This window comes from Pseudophryne corroboree, chromosome 6 (genome assembly GCF_028390025.1).
Source record: "Pseudophryne corroboree isolate aPseCor3 chromosome 6, aPseCor3.hap2, whole genome shotgun sequence".
NCBI lineage: Eukaryota > Metazoa > Chordata > Amphibia > Anura > Myobatrachidae > Pseudophryne > Pseudophryne corroboree.
In genome coordinates this window covers 661,716,881-661,740,680 of record NC_086449.1, presented here as the reverse complement: position 1 = coordinate 661,740,680, position 23,800 = coordinate 661,716,881, and the positions used below count along the sequence as shown (strand labels likewise).

Below are 23,800 nucleotides of genomic sequence, written 5' to 3'. Positions count from 1 at the left end.
TGACACCGCAGTGCAACTCCTAGATGGGCCAGGTGTTTGTGTCGGCCACTTGGGTCGCTTAGCTTAGTCACACAGCTACCTCATTGCACCTCTTTTTTTCTTTGCATCATGTGCTGTTTGGGGACTATTTTTTAAATCTGCCATCCTGTCTGACACTACAGTGCCACTCCTAGATGGGCCAGGTGTTTGTGTCGGCCACTTGGGTCGCTTAGCTTAGTCACACAGCTACCTCATTGCACCTCTTTTTTCTTTGCATCATGTGCTGTTTGGGGACTATTTTTTAAATCTGCCATCCTGTCTGACACTGCAGTGCAACTCCTAGATGGGCCAGGTGTTTGTGTCGGCCACTTGGGTCGCTTAGCTTAGCCATCCAGCGACCTTGTTGCAAATTTTAGGACTAAAAATAATATTGTGAGGTGTGAGGTGTTCAGAATAGACTGGAAATGAGTGGAAATTATGGTTATTGAGGTTAATAATACTATGGGATCAAAATGACCCCCAAATTCTATGATTTAAGCTATTTTTGAGGGGTTTTTGTGAAAAAACACCCGAATCCAAAACACACCCGAATCCGACAAAAAATTTTCAGGGAGGTTTTGCCAAAACGCGTCCGAATCCAAAACACGGCCGCGGAACCAAATCCAAAACCAAAACACAAAACCTGAAAAATTTCCGGTGCACATCACTAGTTTTAATAACTTTTTGTCATTGGTGAATATAAATCTGCATGTCACTTGGTGCTACTGTTCTTGTGATATGCCACTGTATTCAGCCCCTTTGCAGCCTAGAGGAGCATGTGGCTTATTTATCGTGTTGCTAAGACATCTCAATATTATTGACAGAACCAATATATATGTATTTCAGAAAAAAAATATCTTAAAATAGGATTTTTAAAACTTTTGGGGACGGGGCGTGTCCATGTCCAGATTTTTACATGCCCCCTCAATTGCTCACAACCTTTGTGTGTCCTGGATTTGTATTTTTTACATATTGCATCCCTATGTTTACACCTTTTTAAGGAATAGGGGATTTTTTTGATCTTCTAAAATATACTCCCATTAGGATATTAGAAATTTCGAACAACTTTTAACCATCTTACCAGGGGCATATTAAAGCTAGAGGGATCCAGTGTGCAGGGGCCCACTCCTCTCAGCAGCGGGGCCTCCTCTGCTCCGCATCTTTGTGCTGGCAAGCTGGGTCCTCCTACTCCACAACGCCGTCTTCCCTGTGATATTAAGGAAAATGGTGCATGTGCACAAGAGAACAAAGTCTCTGGCACAGTCTTTGCTTTCTTTATGCTGGCACCATCTTCCCAAAGATGTCAAGAAAACACCTAATGAAGGATTTATGAAGATTTTAACACTAACGTATTAAATTAGATCTTGTTAATATCTAACATGGAATCATTAATACATAACAGCAACACATTTGCCATTTTTATTTCATATACTCTGAATTGGGTAATTAATATGATCTCATTGGCAGCCCATAGACTATAATGGGGGGGGGGGGAATCCCCATTGAAGTCTATGATGGAACCTAAGGTCTAGCACAGACGGCAAGGTTAATTGAGGTCACTCTTATGTGTGACCTCAATTAACCTTGCAGTCTGCAGGTTCCAAGTTCAACCATAGACTTCAATGGGGATTTTCTTCTCCATTATAGGCTTTGCAGGCCAGGAGCACACAGCCAATCAGGAGAGCGATATGATGTGGCACTCCCTGATTGGCTGACAGGTCTACAAGTAGCAGAAGTCACAAGGAGGCCTGGCAGTCAGGAAAAGGGGATCCATATGTACACATGTATCCCCTTATGTTTGGCTAGATCGGGTTAATGCGGTTTGTTATTTTTTAACCCCTGGATGACTTCATGGACCCAAGAAGACTGATCTGCACTGGATATTAAGTGAGTATTTTTTTTTCTGGGACAAGTGGACGTGAATGGTTACGTGGGATGTAAAAAAGTATAAGTAAGTGTGACTGTCCATGTATGTTTAATTAAAGCAACAGTATACTGTCACGGTGTGTGTGTCTTTTTGGGAACCAGGACTGGTCCAAGAGCCCAGTGCTTGTTGTTAAAATACAGGGGATCCTTGTACATTTTTTCCCTCTGTTTTACAAACTAGGACCGGCTCAAAGAGCCCGTGGCTGTTGACGCTTTTGTAGGATCTGTCCTCCCCCGGACTTCACGTCAAGAGCCCGAATCCGAGTCAGGCTTGGGTTTTCCCGCCTGACTCGGAAACCAGAATGAGGCAAAACGTCATCATCCCGCTATCGGATTCTCACGGGGTTTGGATTCCATATAAACAGCCGCGCATCACCCCATTTTCCCTCCGGCATTGGAGAGTGTAGAGAGAGGACGTGTTTCCATCCTCAGTGTCCTCAGTGTCCGTGTCTTGTGCTGCATCTGTCCAGTCACAGTGGTTATGTCCTCTGCTGCCATATGTCCAGTGCTGCTGTATAAGTCCAGTCCAGTGGTGCTGTGTTGTGCAGCATCAGTCCAGTGGTGGTGTGTTGTGCTGCATCAGTCCAGTAACAGGGGTGGTGTCCTCTGCTGCCATATGTCCAGTGCTGCTGTATAAGTCCAGTCCAGTGGTGCTGAGTTGTCCTGCATCAGTCCAGTTGGTGTGTTGTGCTGCATCAGTCCAGTCACAGTGGTTGTGTCCTCTGCTGCCATATGTCCAGTGCTGCTGTATAAGTCCAGTCCAGTGGTGCTGTGTTGTCCTGCATCAGTCCAGTGGCGGTGTCTTGTGCTGCATCAGTCCAGTCACAGTGGTGGTGTCCTCTGCTGCCATATGTCCAGTGCTGCTGTATAAGTCCAGTCCAGTGGTGCTGTGTTGTCCTGCATCAGTCCAGTGGTGGTGTCTTGTGCTGCATCAGTCCAGTCACAGTGGTTGTGTCCTCTGCTGCCATATGTCCAGTGCTGCTGTATAAGTCCAGTCCAGTGGTGCTGAGTTGTCCTGCATCAGTCCAGTGGTGGTGTCCCTATGCTGCCGTATATGTCCAGTGGTACTGCCGTATATGTCCAGTGATCCTGCCGTATATGTCCATTGATACTGCCGTATATGTCCAGTGGTACTGCCGTATAAATCCAGTGATCCTGCTGTATAATTCCAGTGATGCTGCCGTATAATTTCAGTGATCCTGCCATATAATTCCAGTGATCCTGCTGTAAAAGTCCAGTGATCCTGCCGTATAATTACAGTGGTACTGGCGTATAAGTCCAGTCCAGTGGTACTGCCGTATATGGCCAGTGTTTCTGCCGTATATGTCCATTGATACTGCCGTATATGTCCAGCAGTACTGCCGTATAAATTCAGTGATCCTGCCGTATAATTCCAGTGATCCTGCCGTATAATTACAGTGATCCTGCTGTATAATTACAGTGGTACTGGTGTATAATTACAGTGGTACTGGCATATAAGGCCAGTCCAGTGATCCTACCCAGAGCCGGCCATAGGCATAGGCAAACTAGGCAATTGCCTACGGCATTTGATATGCATAGGGGCATCAGCAGCTTCTGCTGATTAAAATGATATGCAGCATGCCTATATTCTGTGTGTAGCATTTCATATGCAGATACAGCCACAGTCTCACACAGTATATAGACATGCTGCATATCATTTTAATCAGCAGAAGCATCCTAGGCACATAGCAATGCAAATAAGATGCATTTTTATTAAAAAAAATGTGCCCGACGTTAGCATTGAGGCAAGATTTCTGAGGACACATCTGTATCCAAGCAGAGGCAAAGGTCACAGTGTTAGTGGCAGTGTGAGTACTGTATGCATTTGAGTGGGTTGGTTGTACAGTAGTATTCGGAATATGTGTAAGAAGCATTATGTGTGTCATGTAAAATGCATTAATAATGTGCAACATATGTGTAAGGGAAACTATGTGTGTCATTATGTGTATAAGGGCATTAATAATTTGTGGCATATGTGTAACAGGGTACTACTGTATGTGTGTCATTATGTGTATAGGGGCACTAATAATGTGCAGCAAATGTGTAGGGGGCACTATGTGTGTTATTATGTGTATAAGGGCATTAATAATGTGTAAGGGACATTATGTGTAAAAGGGCATTAATAAAGGTTGTTATAATGTGTATGGCACATTATGTTTATAAGGACATTAATAATGTGTCTCATATGTGTAAGGGGCATTACTGTGTGGCATTATGTGTATAAGGTGCTCTACTATGTGGCATTGTGTACAGAAAGGGCACTACTGTGTCGTCTAATGTGAATAAGGAGCAATAGGGTGTGGTGTAATGTGAATAAGGAGCAATTCAGTGTGATGTAATGTGAATAAGGGGCTCTACTGTGAGGATTAACGTTTATAAGGTAAAGTGATACTACTGTGGGATGTAATATGAATTATGGACACTATCGCATGATAAAATGTGAATAAAGTTGCAGTACTGTGTGGCGTAATTGGAATTGGGGTTACTATTGTGTGGCCATGCGCCTTGCCAGCAAAAACACACCCCTTTTTGGGCTGAGCGCCAAATGTGCGAATTGTTCCTATCTAAAATATAGGGGGTACAAAAAACAAAATAAGGACTGCTATGGATGAGGGGTGATGGTGCTGGGAAAAAAGTGCAAGGTCAGAGGTGGAACCAGCGGTGGTGCTAGGGGGCACCAGCCAAAATCTTGCCTAGGGCATCATATTGGTTATGGCCAGCTCTGATCCTGCCGTATATGTCCAGTGGTACTGCCATATAATTCCAGTGATACTGCTGTATATATATATATATATATATATATATATACCCTGTTGCAAAGCGGATTAAGGAGGCCATAACAACTATGCTGGTGTTAGACGTGCGTCCGGTATCCGCCATTAGTGCAGTGGGACTGCAGTGCCAATCCTAGATGGGTCAGGTGTTTGTGCCGCATACTTGTGTCGCTTAGCTTAGTCATACAGCTACCTCATTGCCCTCTTTTACTTTTTGGCATGATGTGCTGTTTGGGTACTATTTTTTTTTAAGTGCCATCCTGTCTGACACTACAATGCCACTCCTAGATGGGCAAATTGTTTGTGTTGCTTAGCTTAGTCATACTGCTACCTCATTGCACCTCTTTTTCATCTTTGCATGATGTGCTGTTTGGGGCCTTTTTTTTAATATCTGCTCTCTTGTCTGACACTGCAGTGCCACTCCTAGATGGGCCAATTGTTTGTGTCGCTTAGCTTAGTCATACATCTACTTCATTGCATCTACTCTTTTTCTTCTGTGCATTCTGTGATTTTTTTAAGTGCCATCCTGTTTGCCACTGCAGTGCCACTCCTAGATGGGCCAGGTGTTTGTGCCGCACACTTGTGTCGCTTAGCTTAGTCATACAGCAACCTCATTGTAATTCTTTTTCTTCTTTACATGATGTGCTCTTTGGGGCCTATTTTTTAAATCTGCCATCCTGTCTGCCACTGCAGTGCCACTCCTAGATGGGCCAAGTGTTTGTGCCGCACACTTGTGTCGCTTAGCTTAGTCATACAGCCACCTCGGTGCAACCTTTTGGCCTAAAAACAATATTGTGAGGTGTTCAGAATAGACTGGAAATGAGTGGAAATGAATGTTATTGAGGTTAATAATACCGCAGGAACAAAATTACCCCCAAATTCTGTGATTTTAGCCGTTTAAAAAAAAAAAAACATCCAGATCCAAAACCAAAACATGAAAGGGTGGTTTTGGTAAAACCAATCCAACACCAAAACACGAGCGGGGAATTAGAACCAAAACACAAAACACGAAAAGTGCCCGCCCACAGAAAACTCGAACACACAATGTAATAGCCTTGAACTTAAAAACTCGTAGGCTATTACATTGGGCGAGTTTTGGGACAAACTCACATCTTCTAATGTGCTAGGAGTTGCAGGTTTGTCCCGCAAAAAAAACTTGCACTTCATTACATCCCGCCTTATATTTCCATTAGTGAACCTGCACAATTATGCAACACACTTTAACACACATTTTTTTTTAAACACCGTAACTTTAAACATCCATATGCAAACAAATTATTTATTTCTTTTTTTGTAATATTTATTTTTTCTGTCTGAAGGTTTTAAGTATATGGCTATTACTATGACGTTTCTGCTAATTGTCTTGTTCAAAAGTAAAGGCACCATTTGTGGTACTATATTCTTGGGTTGGGTATGCGTGACCGGCGGTCAGGAGACCACCGGTCACCATACTGACGCCAGGTTTCCGACTTTCAGATGCCCGACGGGGGGGGGGGGGGAGGGGGGGGGGAGCGCAACGAAGCACCCTGCGGGCTCACCACAGATTATATTCCACAATATGAGTGTCGTGGGAATAGTCCCTGTTAGTCGGCATGCTGACTGTCGGGACTTTAAGACAGGATTCTGGTGTCGGTATTGTGACCACCGGCCATGTAACTACCTCCCTATATTTTTATTGGTATGAGACAGCGTGCCATATTTATCACAATCTGCATTTTTACTGCTGTTGTGATAATTATGTTTTATGTAAATTTGCAATGTGAACATGAATATGTTCTTGCAAATGTACCGTTTTTCACTTGCCATGAGATGTAAGAGCATGTCCTGGCGAAGAGCTAGAAGCAGTGTGATAGCATAATGATAAGCTACTATAAGTTAATGCCACATGGTTCCATAGATGGGCTAGCCGCCAGGAGACAGATCAATTGTGTCAAGGCCAGCCCCCCGATATTACAGGGCCAGATTCAACCACTTCCTCTCCCTAGTAATTAGTTTAAATCAGTGGTTCCCAGATGGTTTTGAATCACGACACTCTAGAGTATCAGATATTTTTTCATGGCACCCCTAGGCCAAAAGTTTCTTATTGATAAACTTAGAAACAAATATGACATTGTGTTTATAGGTCCAATAGTGTGGTGAGGAACAAGATTTGCTTCTGTTTGTCAACATATTATATGATTGCCAGCCACCAGCACTGGTTTTGCCTATTACTTTGGCCTGGACCACGAATCCAAGGAACCCTTGCAAGTTGCCTGAGGCACCCCAGAGTGGCACGGCACACAGTTTGGGAACTACTGGTTTAAGATCTAAAAATCAAAATGCATACTGGCAGTAATGGGCAGCAGGAGTGGGGCCCCAGGAAAGAGTGTGACCTAGGATACATGCGACCTGTGCCCCTTAATTTGTCTTTGTCTTTCTTATTGGTCTCCTCTTAAATACACTTTAACTACAATATACTCTAAAAGCTTCGGCTATTTTAATTTCCATCACAAAATGTTACTTCCACTAACATACAAGACTATCAGCCAAAGTACACCAACATACATGTCTTCACATGTCTTCATTGTCTCAAAATATCTTTCAACTTGACCCCTCGAGTGTGCCCAATATCCGTGCCTCCTATCCACACTGATTGCCTTTTCCTATACACTGTAAGAGGATTTTTTTGTAATGCCCTTCCCCCTTACAACAAGTTATACATAAGTTAAGTTACCCTATTACCACCCCTCTACACAGTTCACACAAAACTTACATGTATTCTTTTAATACATGTAAACAACCCTCTGATCCAAGAACAGCATTGCAGTGTGACCCTTGAAATCCGACTGGATCAATATGAAATATGTGGTATTTAACTTCAGACAGTGTCGGACTGGAGTATGAAGGGCCCACCGGAGGAATGCAGTGGTAGGGGCCCATGCTTAGGGGTGTCTCCAGAGGGGCTAACCATTAAGAAGTGCATTGTCTGGGCCCCTTGTTAATTATATATAGTTAAATCTATATAGTAAAAAATGCTAGTGCATGCATAATAAAGTGCAGATTAATAACAGGAATGCACTGTAGAATATACAGCATAGTCCTGTGCAGTATAATGTACTTAGGTGGGCCTTCAGGCACTGGGGCCCACCGGGGGTTTCCCCTGTGCCCCTATGGGGCAGTCCGACCATGACTTCAGATATTAAACTCCAGTTATCCTATAGTTAATTAGTTTTTGAGCAAGACTCTCATACAGTTACCTTGTCTGTTTGTATTACTGTTTTGTCCCAAATGTAAAGCCCAGGGGACTATGCTCGTACTATGCAAATAAATGTTAATAAATATTTAGGTGTGAGTCTCAAAGGTCCCAAGAGCAACACAAGCTCCAAAGTGGTTTTATTTAATGTTTAAGAATATAGTCAATTAAGTAAATTCATAGGAAAAGTGAAGACTTATTAAAAGATATTAAAAGAAACAGTTTTACCCCAAACTCAATTTGTATTCTCATAAGCTATTGACGATCCAATGGAAAAATCACCCAAATTATACAACATTGTCAAATTTGGGACAAATCTTTCTGACCACATACTGGCAATCAACCAATTTCATGGATCAATATACTATGTTATGTACTGAATGCCCACAGCCTGGCATATTCTGTTTTGTTAGAGAAAGGTACAATTCTTTCTTTTGTCTACAGTATCTGTCAATGGCAGTTCTTGTGGGATTACCGGTATGGGCTAATAAGTATATTAATACAATGTGATTAAATAATATAATATTCCTCTATCATGTAGACATATCTAGGCAATGTGGCAACATGTCCTGGACATAAAAAATGTCAATATTCTGTGGTATATGGCATCTACCATATTCCTTATTCATTTAATTGCCCTTTAGTACTCTCTAGTTCCAGGCACATTGTTTTGTAAGATAGTGCCCACAATTGAATAGAGGACTTGTTCCTAATAAGTGGACAAAATTATATGGCAGACTTTCAAAAAAAGTGTATTGATATTATACAGCTGCAACATGTTATTGGCTTTTTTAATGTTGTTTGTTTAATGACAGTACTTACAGTAAGCAGTAATACACAATTAGAATGAAGCCACTAAATTTGAATGCAGTACACCTAGACGATGGCAGTGTTGAAGAGATAGCCATCGGTACATTAAATCACCATGTTTTGGATATTACTATTCGTTTCTTTCAGTTTGTCATCTGATTTTGAGTGATAGTCTATAGCTGCACTACCACCTACAGTCAAATCTTGCTAGTATGTTCCTGCCGGGTCTGGGACTGAGGGTCGACAGCACAAAGGTCGACACACCTTAGGTCGACGCCAATTGGTCGACACACCTTGGGTCGACATGGACAAAATGTCGACATGGCCAAAAGGTCGACAGGAACAAGGTCGACATGGAAAAAGGTCGACATGAGTTTTTGATGTTTTTTTGGTGTCGTTTTCTTCGTAGAGTGACCGGGAACCCCAATTAGTGCACCGCGTCCCCTCGCATGGTGCCTTCGCTCCGCTACCGCTTCGCTCGGCACACTTTACCGTTCCAATCGTAGTCCACGTGGATCGTTAAGTATGAAAAGGTTCAAAAAAAGAAAAAAATCGTGAAAAACTCATGTCGACCTTTTTCCATGTCGACCTTGTTCCTGTCGACCTTGTTCCTGTCGACCTTTTGTCCATGTCGACCTAAGGTGTGTCGACCAATTGGCGTCGACCTAAGGTGTGTCGACCTTTGTGCTGTCGACCTGGAGTCCGGATACCGTTCCTGCCATAGCCGGGGACCATTTGGGCCGCTACATTAATAAACTGTAGCTTATGATTGGTTATTCTGCTTACTCCAACCGATCCACTACCATTTTAAAGTAGTGAATAGTGTGCTACTGAATTCCTTTGCTGGCTCATAGTTAAAGAGAAGGCAAAGCTCTTGGAAAAGCTAATGCATTGAGCAACAACAGGAACGCTGTCTAAGGGTGGAGCAGTCAGTAAACTTTTACAGTAGATGGTGGAGATATAAACAAATTTTATCCAGCAGATTTATTCCTATGACAGTGTGAATATCCATGCCAAACTGTAGAAATGTTATTACTTGCATGATGTTCAGAAGGATTACTTTATACACAGGCCCTTCTGTGCTTATTTACTGTATTTTGCTGTAAAATGAGAGTTCCATTATATTTATTATCTCATCCACTTTTACCTAGCTCCCTGCAGACCTGTCCAAGATGCATCTTACTGATAACCCACATGGCCAGGTCAACCACTTTCCCTCAAGTCAGTCACGATGCAGCATTGCCAGCGACTCTGGAAGCAGCAGCTTGTCAGACATCTACCAGGTAACAAGACGGCTTTGAAAGCATGTGTATCTCATATGGGAGTAGCATTAGAGTTTGCTTCCTGATTTCACCAGGGGCGGATTTAGGGGTGAGGACGCCCCTAGCCACAACAGTAACGCTCCCCCCCCCCCCCACATACACTTGCATATTATTATTATTATTATTATTATTATTATTAATTGATTATAAAGACATCATTTGATGATAGCCAATTTGGTAGAATAATTAAAAAAGCCACTAACTATGATTTAATTTTTTATTTTTTTATTATACATATAGTACATATTTACTAAATAGGACAGCTTACAGCTTACAGGGGCAGTATGTGCATGTCCAATCCATTTACACTCCATTCAAGATGATATATGGCACAGTACAGTGGAAATATTTTGCAGTTACTGGTACTTTTTGGGCTGACAGACAGTACCAACAAAAGCATCAAGTGCCGCCCCCTAACAAGTGCCTCACTTGCCTAATGGGAAATTCGCTACGGAATTTAGTTGAAAACAGCTGCATTTTTGACAAAAACATGTGGATGGGCGAGTAATTCGCACTTTGATTGAATAGGTCGAATGTAAATTTGGCACTAATTGACTCTTAATGATCGAATCTTAATGATCACTAAATAAATCTTAATTGAATCTTAATGACCCAAGTCTTAATGATAGTGTCTATTAAATACACAGGCAGTATGTATGTAACTTTTAAAGATGTGTTGGTTAACATGATAACTTCAAGCACACATGAGGCCATATAACCCTCAAAAGGGTTGCACATTACCATTTATCTCAACGAAAAGTTAAATCAATCCAAGAAATACTCTTATAATAGTTCTCACATGCAAATATTAACCCCCACTCACTCTCTCATTATGCCCACTCAACCAAAGACCAAACACCATTTACCCCAAAAAACTTCTAAGTCCTGATCCTTAGCCTTAAAAAGTTATCCTCAGCGTCCTCACTCACATATTACATAAGAATTACCACCATGGGGGATAAATCAGAAATATGAGCTTGGTCCTACTGTGCATAGAGCAGGATAATGGTCAGACAAGTCATAGGGCAGGAAGAAGTTGGGTTCACACGTGATGGTCCTACGAGCAATTTTACTATATGAAAACTGCTGTATAAGCTCATTGTATAAACTTATGTTCACTTGAGTAAGCATGTCATGTAAAAAGCAAATGATTTGGGGCCAGATCAAGATACTTTGTAATTCCCCTTTCAGCATCCCAGTCACAAGTGTGGCCTGTGCCTTACCTCCAGTGCAGGAGACTGTGGAGTTCAAATAACAAAAAGGGTTAACGGGGTAATTCAGATCTCATCGCTGCTGTGTGTTTTCTCACAGCATGCGATCAGATCTGAACTGCGCATGGGTCTGAGCCTCAATACACAGGCACGACGGACCGCAGCAACGGGGATCGTCGGTCAGCTACGGGATTGCGCGAAGGATCTTTTCGCACAGGCGTTCTCAAGGAGATTGAAAGGAAGAGGGCGTTTGTGGGTGGCAACTGACCGTTTTCAGGGAGTGTCTGGAAAATAGCTGGCGTGTCCAAGCGTTTGAAGGGAGGGTGTCTGACGTCAAATCCGGCCCCGATCAACAGGAAACAATTGCAGCGGCTGAGTAAGTCCTGGGCTGCGCAGAGACTGCACAAAATCAGTTTGTGCAGCTCTACTACACATCTGAACACAGATATTTAATCCTCCCCCTGTAGGCGGCGACTATATGATCGCTGGGCAGCAAAAAACGCAGCCCAGTGATCAGGTCTGAATTACCCCCTAAATTCTGTGCAGTGCACTAGTGTAACGGGCTGCTATTGGTCATCCTGCATGGCATAACCAATTTCTCCTTGCCTGCTACTACATCAAAGAAAAGGACACTAACTAAGCTAGATAACTAGTAAGCAGCAGACAGTTTGACCTGGTAAAAAGCAAAGTTGCTCAGTAGCAAGTAAAAAAAATCCTGACCCAATGTCAGCAATTCGCCTCCTATGCTAGCAGTAATCCAGCCCTATATTCCTTTGTGCACAGTAACTATTCCCTACGTTTCTTAGTGTGCACACTAGTACGGACAGATTGCCCCACTAATACCGCCTTCAGATTGCAGTGCCGGCCCCTTCCTGGGTGTGCTCCGGCATTGGACCCTTTCACACTGGCTTCCCGATCTGGCAATAAACCGGGTTGGGTTGCCATCGGGGGCGGGGGGTCATCGGGGGTGGGGGCGGAGGCTGCGCTGGGAGATGAGATCATCTCCACGCTGCCTTTGCCTTAACTGTGAACGGGTCCCGGGTCGCAGTGACCCGGCAACCCGTTCACACTGCATCTGACTCAGCAATAACCCGGAAATAATCCTTATTTATTCCCAGGTTGAAATACTGAATCAGACGACCCGGGAATTCGGGACTCATCCCTTTCACCCCGCACAGTGACCCGCGTTGACCCGGCAATATACCAGGTCGATACTGGGTTATTTGTGCGGTGCGGTGTGAAAGGGGTATAAGTGAGCAGACACTTTCCACACAGCCTGCTGCCATAAGCTCTGGCACACTCACAGGTGCTGCATTAGTCTCACTCTTTTCCAGTTTATGGAGCAGCACCTCTCATTGTCCACCTGAGAAATGTTATCAACTTACAGAAAAACACATGATACATTGTTTCTGTGGAGTTTCTATCGAACATTTAAATACATTTTGACTGTCAATACATTTATTCCAAATCAGATAAAGTGGTTCATAATGATATACGAATGATAGGTCTACAAGCAATAGGTTGGCACTAAATGGTCGACATGCATATGGTCAACATGATCACAAGGTCAACAGGTTCAAATGGTCAACATGACAATGGTCGATACAGCATACGGTCGACATGATTATTATTATTATTATTATTATTATTATTATTATTATTATTTAGGACTTTTTCATACTTTACCATCCACATGAACTGAATTGAGAACAGTAACTGAGCCATGCGAGGGGACGCGGCACACTAATTTGGGTTCACGTTCTGGAAGGGAAATTTTGACACCTAAATAACATAAAAACTTATGTCGGCCATTTGGTGACAGCCTTCTGACTGTCCACCCTATAAACTATAACCTTTTATAATATGGGCGGTAAATGTAGATGGGGATGAAATTGAGATTACTGTAATTATATTTAATGGCACAAATGGTCTCAGGAAGTGTGCTTGGCATGTGCATGTAGAGTATCAGTCCAAACAGAATCAACTAGTTTGTTGATTGACATCTGATAACCTAATTTCTCTCCTGCTGCAAATCTATGATAACTTCTGCCATTCCTATTTCTACAGAACTACTCTATTTTTTTATTTTTTTTGTCATGTTGTCCTTTTGTCATAACTGTTATTGTAATTATCTTGAATTTTGATATGATTTAATATATATTAAGCACTGTACCTTTTTTATATTAAATTTAAAATGTAATATTTGTAGTTATTACTCTAATGAATTCTTAAGCTTTTCAAAACATAGGTATTGACTTTGTTAAGAATTTGAGTGCTAGGTTGAGAACTAGGGTGACGTACTGATCCACTGAATACTAAGGTGTGAAGTGTCTCACAGCTAGAAAGTGTAGTAGCTAATGTCATCCTACATAATACAAGGCTAACACTGATCCTCACCTCTATGGGCGGAATGCAACTGTTTTGCTTACCATCAGCCACTAGGCGGTGCCTGACAGAGCAATTCACGTATTGCTCCATTTGGACGCGCACTGCCGCCGGCGCTGATGTTACTGTTATGATGTTCTGTCAATTTTGACGGGCTGGTAACTAGTAACTGACCCAAAACAATAGGTGGTGGGGATTAAGGGAAGAAATCAATTGCCGGCAACTTGTTCGCCCAGACTAATTCACATGACATCTGCTGCACTTTACGGCAGTTGGATCTCGTTTCAGTTGTTTGCTACCCCATAGGGTAGAAAGCACTTTTGAGCAAAAGAAGTGCGAATCAGCTGGGCAAAGGGTATGAATTAGGCTGCTGTTCGCGTTTAAATGCCTCAGCAATTTGCCTCCTTTGCCAACAATTGAATTTTCCCCTCAATTGTGTATGGATATGAGCAGGGGCGGATCCAGGGGAAAATGACGGGGGGGGCACCATGGAAGGGGCTAGTACATTGGCGTGCACCTTCAGCGCATGCGCTTCCAGAAAAGGGGTGTGTTCCCACCAGGGCCGGATTAAGGTTTGTGGGGGCCCTGGACAACAAACTTGCGGGATGCTGAGTATATATATTATTGTGTGATATAATAATTAGTATGTCCAGCCAGGTAACTCAACACATCACCACCTGCAGCTGCTGGGGGCAGTAGCGATAGGAGCATCTGGGCGGCGCCACACAATGCAGAGCCGCCAGCTGCCAGCCAGAGCCTCACTCACTGCTACGCCGCCTCTGAGGAAGGATCTGAGCGTGAAAATGGCGCCGCCTAAACTCTCGGCTCCTGCACGTCACAGAAATCCCAGCGGCTGTGGCGGTGGGAACAGTTGAAATCCCGCGAGAGCAGTGCTTAAAGTGGTACAAGAGAGGTGGGTGAACTCACCCCCCAGCCACACCCTAGCCCCTCCCCTTCATCAAGCCCTGAGGAAGAGATTGGATATCTCGAAACGCGTTGGATATCTGGATCCAAGAAGGAACTTGAACTTTTCATCCTTTGGACATCTGCCTTGTGGTTAGCTTGGGAGCCAGAGCAGGGTGAAGTCTGGACCACCCTGCTTATTATAACACCTGCGGCTCCTCAGCTACCTCTCCGGTATGCTTTCTATTATTTGAATTGTTACCTGAGATGTTTTGAATATTGACCAACATCTATCCAGGGGTTCGCAACCCATCAGTAAGCTTAGGAGCCTGAGCAGGGTGTATCTTTGATCACCCTGCCACTTATTACACCAGCGGCTCCTAGCTTACCTTTATGGTATGCTTTTATTGTTATGTATGTGAATTTTCATTGTATTAAATTATATTTACTTTTATGTGATACTTATTGGAATTCATACCAATATATTTCAATTAAGTTCACTATTTAATTGGTTAAAGGGGATCATTGCTTTGGTCTTCACACAAATACCACAGAAAGAGGGTGCCCTGGTTACACCACTCCTACTTGCAGTCCTCCCCTTCATGTCCACCTGGCAGGCATTCTTAATAGGAAAAGATGATTTGCTCAGTGTGTGAAACACACACTGGGTACCACACACTGGATGCCACATACACACACACACACACACACACACACACACACACACTGGGTGCCACACACACACACACACACACACACACACTGGGTGCCTCCCCCACCCCACACACACTGGGTGCCTCCCCCACCCCACACACACTGGGTGCCACACACACACTTGATGCCTCCCCCACCCCACACACACTGGGTGCCACACACATACTTGATGCCTCCTCCACACACACTGGGTGTCACACACACACTTGATGCCTCCCCCACCCCACACACACTGGGTGCCTCACACACATACTGATTGCCTGCACAACCTTGTGGCTAGTGAGTCCGCTGCACTGCAGTACAAAACTCACTCACAGGTAGAAGCTGTCCGCCTACCTCACTGATCTCTGGCTGCTCGGTGTTCTGCTTCATGTGGCCGGACTCAGTAGAGACAGAGTCGCCGCAGCTACTGGAGGCAATGGAGGGGGACTGGAGGAGGCGGCCTGTAGCAGCGGCGGCGCACACCAGAGTTGTGAGAGAGATGCCGGCCTCCTCCTTCAGACAACCGCAGCTTCCGCCGGTGCCTTGCAGTGCCTGGACAAGGTGGGCCGGCGGAGGCGGAACGGAGGCAAGCGCTGGCTGGCCACGGATGTGTACTTGTGAAATCGGAGCGCTGCGGAATCATGCTGTACTTCAATTTCACTAGTCACTAATGACGGGGGGGGGGGGGGGCATGGGCCTAAGTGCCCCCCCCCCCTGGATCCGCCACTGGATATGAGAGAAGGGATTGAGGGGTAATTCAACTAGATCTGTGTCTGGTGATAAGTGAGTATAAAATTGCTGAAAGCCAGTTTGACCCTTTACAGTACAATCCAAGTTCATGACATACTAAAACAAAAGATGAATATATCTGTACCATTATAAGGTAAAAATGTGCACTGGGTGCAGTTAATAAGGGTTACAGATGAGGCCTCATGTTTTTAAAAATTTTTATTACATTCCGCCAGCAAAGTGAGGCGGATTGAAAATGACGAAGTTACTGTCTAAAAGCACTGTTGTCGAATTTACATTCTTCAATTGAATATACTTTTGTCGAAAAGCCGCATTTGTACCATTGCAGAAATGTCGAATTTGTCAAATGTCGAATTTCAAAAAGTCGAATTTTAAAAGCCCGTTTTTTTTTACGAAAAGTACTGTATTGCATTGTCGAATTTTTTTTTGGGGCGAAAAAGTCCAGTTTTTCGACATTTTCGGGAATTCGACCCCAATTGCATATACCTCAATGAGTTTAATTTGCATTGCTATGTGAATAGGGCACACAAGCAGCTCATGCTGAATAAAATGATATGCAGCATGCCTATATTCTGTGTGTGACTGCAGCTGTATCTGCATATTAAATGCTATTTTACAGTGTTTTCCTGGAAATCACAGATACAGCTACAGTCACACACTATCTATATACATGCAGCATATCATTTTAATCAAGGTAAGATGCATTTTTGGCAAAAAAAGACGCCAGATGTCAGCAGTGTTGCCCAGGACCTGCTGGCTGACTCATGCCAGACATCTCTTGCTACATGCCGTATTGAGGTAAGATGCATGGATGGCTCCAGGCCTACTAGCACCCTGAGTGAGAAACTTTGAAGTTCTCCCCCTCAATGTGCACACACTCCTGGGAAAGTGGGCATGGCCTTGCAACTTTATATTATGTTATCAAACTATAAATATATATATATATATATATATATATATATTATCACACATCCCTCTACACACACACACACACACACACACACACACACACACACACACACACACACACTTAGCATTCTTACACATAATGCCCACAGTAGTGCTCCTTATACATAATGTCCCCAGTATAGTGCCAGATACACATAATGCCCCAGTGATCACTGCCACCACTACTGTGCTTGGCTGGGCTCTGCTGCTGCTGCTGGACTCTGCTGCTGGGCTGTTTGATGATGCCTGTTGTTGTTTGAGGATTCACGTACACATTGCAGTGCATACGCATGCGCAGTCTATCGATAATCGCCTGCTAGCAACGATCAGGTCTGAATCGGGCCCTAAGATCTATTTTCTGCAAAGACAGATGCCCGACGTTAACAGAGTTGCACAGAACCTGGTGGCACATTCATGACAGGTATCTTGCACTGCTTGACATTGATAAAGCTGAATATTTATCGTATATAAAACACTTTAAGAGGTCTAAGAACACTGTACGCTATCTACGTTAGAAGTACCGTAAGGGTACGCAAGTTGTGTAGCGATCGCTCAACCGTAGTCGAGACGCTCAAGCGTCACGTTCGCTTACGGCCCAGTGATCACAGGCAGGCACGCTATTGGCTGCCGACTAACGTAATGATTCGCTATAGCGTAGCGTACGCTCGGGACCACGAGGAGATCACCAGCGGTGCAGACGCTTACAACGTTAAAACCTTTATATCTATACCTTTAACAATGAGATACACAGTATACCTTAGTGTAGAGACAGAGTGTAAGTGCAACCTGGTGTAACCTGATTAACTACAAAGCTGCTTGAGCGTCACCGACGCTCGGAGAATACTTAACCCTATAAAGAATACACAGATACCTGGGCTTAGGGTCCAAAACCTATTATATGTATTATAACTATTATACTTGCAAAAAGGAATCACAGTACAAATGATACACTACAATATAACATAAACCAACTAACCAGATAACTACACGGGAAATACAATACAATTAAATTAAAGGAAAATAAGAGAGAAAGAGTAGGGAGAGAGAGAGAGAGAGATGGCTCACAGTAAGACAATATGATTACGGAGAAAACTTACGCACAAAGGGAAACGATCGCATGCGCCTCGATATCCAGCTCCCGATTATCAGCAATGAGAACCGTTGAAGAGAGTGAACTGGATACGGTCGGCCTGCCTATTTATGCCCCACACACAATACAATTCAATGGTCCCTACAATCTCATTGTTCATTGGACACAGGAATTCGGCTTCGCATTATAACAAAAGGTCATAGGTTGATTCATACAGGTGGGCTGTGACTATTTCCAACAGCTCAGGTGGGAGGGAAACTGGGTTTCCCGCCGCATGGGTAATAAAGTGCAAATAAAGTAAATGTTCATAAACTTCTTATGTCCATAACTATTCGCACGAGCGATTGATCTGCTTCAAACCAACACCGGAATATTTCTAATTAAATATTCTTCCGATGGATACTAAACACCACTGTATTACTCCTGTCTGACCCTTCGTATCAAACAAAGAGGGATTTCTCTGTTCATGAACATTCTATATTAACCAAACTTTCAGAATCTATCAAAAGGGACCATGATCTACAAAATACATTATTAGTGAAAATATGTAATGATTGAGTCGCACGCTACGATCGCATAAACTCTACCGTAAATACGCATACCATGCGCCTGCGGGTGCCCGCGACTGTGAGTATGCGCACGTACGGGAGAGCGTACGCATGCGCAGCACGGACCTGTGTGAGGTGCAAATATGGTAGTGTGCATAGAGATATTTTTCTGACTTTGACAGTCCACCCTTTGGCAGTCAATAATAACTGCCACCTTCTAAAACATTTCAAAAGGAGAAAAATATATGTCAGGGGTTAATTCATTTCCATGGTTGGGTAAGGGAGGAGAGAGGAGTAGGTGGGAAGAGGGTATGACCTAGTGAGATAGCAGAAGCATGTGTGTATGAGTCCATGTTTGGGGGGTCATGTATCATCGTGCCGTACGTGTTGTAAATCAAGCTTCGAGGTATTGCGAAGTATACATTTGAATTCCTTCTTATCCCGTGGTACGGGTCTGTGGATGGGCTGTCAAACTTTACCGAGCTCTTTTCGGGTTTTGAACAAAATGGGGAGCACATTTTAGTTGATGATACATGAATGGGGGAATATGTGATTGCTGATATCTGTGCCTGTATTCCCTATACTATGTGTGTCATTACCTGAGGGTTGTAGAAATGAAGAAAAGACATAATTACGGTAAATGCGGTGGTATTCTATGTCAGGTTAATGTACATCTGTCGGTTGAAGTTTCGTTCGGTATCAGTTGAAAGTCGTCTTCTTTGCGCTGTGTTGCCCATTAGGTGTGAGCAAAAAGCTTTGTCAATGCCATTAGATTTACAAAAAATGTTGGGCTAGCGTAAGTTTAAGAATTCTAGGGAAACTGGGGATCCATGGCAAGGTTCATCAAATGTCCGTATCTCAAGTGGTCAAAACTTCTTCTTTGGTCTATCCGTTGTCTGTATAGCGTCTCGTCAACTTCCTCGTCCAAGTAAGTCTTTTTATCTTGGAGAAAAACCAGAAAAACAGGTGAAAGAAACGGACCGTATAATCGCATTTTCATTACATCATTATTTCTATCATTGGGTCATAAATCAAATCCAGGTTAATTACAGTTTCTTCACTCCTCAAACTCATTACCCTGGTACGATGTTTGCACTTCATTAAAGCCTGACCGCATCTAAATATCAAGCCAATTGATATGACAACACCTAAGATACATAGGAGAAACTTCCCAACATCCATTATGACTCCTTGAGCCCAGTCTCCCAAACCGGAGAACCAATTTCGCGGGTTCAACCATGACACCCAACCAGTCAGCTCATTACCTTCAGCAGCAAGAGTGAGATTGTGTTTTCGGCGAAATTCCCACTTAAATTGGAGAATATCGTCCATCTTTTGGTCTATGACCTCGACCGGATCCTCGGTGCTATTCGTGATATACGTGCAACACTTCACGCCGTACTGTGTTGCTAATGTAACACAATATCCGCCTGTCACTGCTGTGAGGTAATTAAGAACCATTCTATGCTGCACCAGTTCTGTTTTATAAGCTTGAAGTTCCCTTCCAGTATATCTAAACGTGTCATCATACATTTCAGTGATATTATCTAACAAATTTGCGAGCGCCGATATGTATTTATAATTTAGCACTCCTCTAGCGGTGCGGGTGAAATCTAACGCGATTAAGAATTGAATCCCGGTGGATTCACTTATCAGATCAGAGGCCGGATGCTCTGTCTTCTCTATCAGGTGCCTTTTAACAACGTGCTCGTAATGGGTGTGAGTATAAGGAGCTTGGGCACCACGATGTATGTCTTTCATTTTATCATGTGTTACAGTCATTACTTCAGGCAATACTTTTCCAATGTAACACAATCCTTCAGAGTTTGGGGCAAGCCACTTGTACGCCTTTCTCCCGCATATGAAATATGCGTCATCGGGGAGAACATATGGGACGGAGAAGGACATAACCATATTACACACCTTCCAGGTGAAATCTCCTAACCCTAATTCTTCCATCTGCTTAATACACGTATCAGGTTGTACGATATGTGCACAGTATCCTGGTGATACTTCTCCAACTCTCGTAATCCTATTTCCTAAGGTGTACCTATACCGGAAAGATTTTCCTCTACTGGCTATGTGGCGTACAAGCTCTGTATCTGTAGGCATTCTATCTGCTCTATGCGAAAAGGTCATGGTGTGGTTACTCCATGACACTTCCCAATTTCCCGGCTTTCTGGGATTGGAGATGTTGAAACATAATAGGGACCTATCCACATGGTATTGGTGGAGCTTCAAACTAGGAGGGCTGGAGATATTAAACCTCCTGTCCACCGGTCTCCCACCATTTAACTCAAGTACCTCCCCTATCGTTAAAGGAAATGGTACTAGCCCTGATTTGCTATGACCTTGAGGTACTTGAGAGCATACCCAACAATCTGTTTTGTTTAACACATTACCCACTAAGGAGTGATAGTCACTCAATGGATGCCGGTCCATATGGATATTAAAACTGGATTGGCATTTCTTAATGCACCCATCTTCAATGACATTGTTACAGAGCCTACAGATACAGTTTTCCTCAGCTAACAATCCGTCACAATTCCTTCTATGGTCAATGCTATCGGATCGTTTTCTGATACTCGCCTTTGCTTGTTGGTTAGGTTGATCTTGGAAAACTACGCCTCCATCTTTATCATCAGAACCCATTCCAGAACCTCTATCGACCTCCATGGTACTCTCGCCGGAACAGACTGCTCTGGTCAACATCATGGTCAACAGGAAAATCCGGATCACAGTCTCTTGGGGCAAGTCCATCTTATAGGAGGAAACGGAGAAGAATGAGAAGGAGGAAAAAGAAATTTGAGGGAGAGGGGATGGGAAGTGGAGGAAAATAATAAAAGGGAGTGGGGAGTCGACAACAGCTCTCGGTCTTCAAGGCTCAGGTGCCGCCTCAGTCCTCCTGGAACAGACACTCCAGTGATACAACCTCTACCGTCTGTTCCTTATCACGGGACTTCTCTGGATCAGCAACCTTCTTGCAGTGGGATGAATGGACCCAAGTCTCTCTCTCAGCAACCTTCAATGCTGTAGTGCTAGTCAATAAGACCTGGTATGGTCCTTCCCATCTGTCAATAAGGCAACCTGAGCGTAGAAAATTCCGTATCATTACATAATCCCCAGGTTCAATGTCATGACAATTACTATCAGGTAGATCAGGAATCACCAACTTCAGATTATCATTTTGATTCCTTAACTGTTTACTCATGTTAATCAAGTACTTTACAGTTACTTCATTGTTACATTTCAAATCATCCTGAGGGTTAATCATGACATGCGGTTGTCGACCAAACAAGATTTCAAAGGGAGACAGATTAAGGGGGGACCTGGGAGTGGTTCTGATACTGTACAATACAATGGGTAAAGCTTCTGGCCATGTCAATCCTGTCTCTGCCATCACTTTACTCAATTTATTTTTAATAGTGCTGTTCACTCTTTCGACCTTCGCACTCGCCTGTGGACGGTACGGAGTGTGCAGCTTGCTATCAATTCCCATCAACTTACACATTCCTTGAAAGACATCACCTGTAAAATGGGTACCCCTATCACTTTCGATTATTCTAGGGATACCATATCTACATACAAATTCCTGCACAATTTTCTTAGCAGTAAACATAGCGGTATTTGTAGCCGCAGGAAATGCTTCGACCCAATTTGAGAAAACATCTATACAAACAAGTACATATTTCAAATTCCGACAAGGGGGTAATTGTATAAAGTCAATTTGTATTACCTGGAAAGGGCCGCCGGCAGGTGGGATATGGGATGGTTCTGTAGGTATTGCCTTTCCAATATTCTTTCTCAAACAGGTAAGGCATGACATTGCTCTTTTACTCGCATGAGAGGAGAATCCTGGGGCGCACCAATATGCTCTCACCAATTTGCACATCCCCTCCTTGCCTAGATGAGTCAGCCCGTGAGCTGCTTCAGCCAGACATGGAAGATATGCTCTGGGGGCCACTGGTTTACCATGTCCATCCGTCCAGAGTCCTGAGGACTCCTGGCCATATCCCTTTGCCTTCCAGACTGCCTTCTCCTGTGTGGAACACAAATTCTGCATTTCACACAACTTCTGTGTGTTGATGGTGTTAAATACCATCAATTGTGTGGTGTCTGTCTGTATGGGGGTAGCAGCTGCTAACTTAGCAGCTTCGTCTGCTCGGCTGTTACCAAGTGATACCGGGTCTTGGCTATATGTGTGTGCTTTACATTTGATAACAGCCACTCTGTCGGGTTCCTGTATCGCTGTTAGAAGCCTTTTTATGTGAGTTGCATGCGCTACCGGTGTACCAGCTGCCGTCATGAAATTTCGGAGGCGCCATAGGGCTCCGAAATCATGGACTACCCCAAATGCGTATCTAGAATCGGTGTAGATATTGGCTGATTTGCCCTTAGCCAATTCACATGCTCTGGTTAGGGCGACCAGTTCAGCAACCTGGGCTGAGTGAGGTGGGCCTAGCGGTTCCGCTTCTATGGTGCCTTGGTCATCTACGACTGCGTATCCAGTACACAAGTCTCCCGATTCTGACTGTCTATGACAACTACCGTCCGTGTAGAACGTAAGTTCTGCATCTTCCAGTGGGTTGTCACTGATGTCAGGCCTTGCGGTAAAATTTTGGGTCAAATATTCCATACAATCATGTGTATCTTCCTTTGTATTAAATCCTCCTTCCCCATCACTTTCACCTTCCACCCTTTGTGCCTGACCAGGCACACCTGGGAGATACGTTGCAGGATTTAATGCACTGCATCTCCTTATGGTGATGTTTACGGGGGCCATTAGTGCCAATTCCCATCTTGTAAACCTCGCTGATGAGACGTGTCTGGTTTGGGCAGAATTCAATAAGGCTGATACTGCATGTGGCGTATGGATTGTGAGGTTGTGGCCTAGCACGACGTCTTCGCTTTTTGTCACTAGCAATGCTATCGCAGCAACGCTTCGCAAGCATGTGGGGAGGGATCGCGCTACCGTGTCTAGTTGAGCGCTGTAGTATGCAACTGGCCTGCTGGCATCACCGTGTTTTTGGGTTAGTACACCTGCCGCGCAACCAGCACTTTCTGTTCCGTATAGTTCAAAGGGTTTCCCATAGTCTGGCATACCTAGTGCTGGTGCCTGCGTTAGGCACTGTTTGAGTCTCTCAAATGCTGTTTCGGACTCGTCTG

General features: G+C 43.8%; 1 protein-coding gene across 1 annotated transcript in view; it reads left to right on the top strand.

Moving 5' to 3' along the window:
- LOC134934643 (rap guanine nucleotide exchange factor 6-like) overlaps window positions 1–23,800 on the top strand; it is a 349,143-nt gene that overhangs the window by 12,302 nt on the left and 313,041 nt on the right. The window contains exon 2 of the mRNA XM_063930028.1: window positions 9,933–10,064. Coding sequence (XP_063786098.1) covers window positions 9,933–10,064 — 132 coding nt within the window. The remainder of the gene's footprint in view (window positions 1–9,932; window positions 10,065–23,800) is intronic.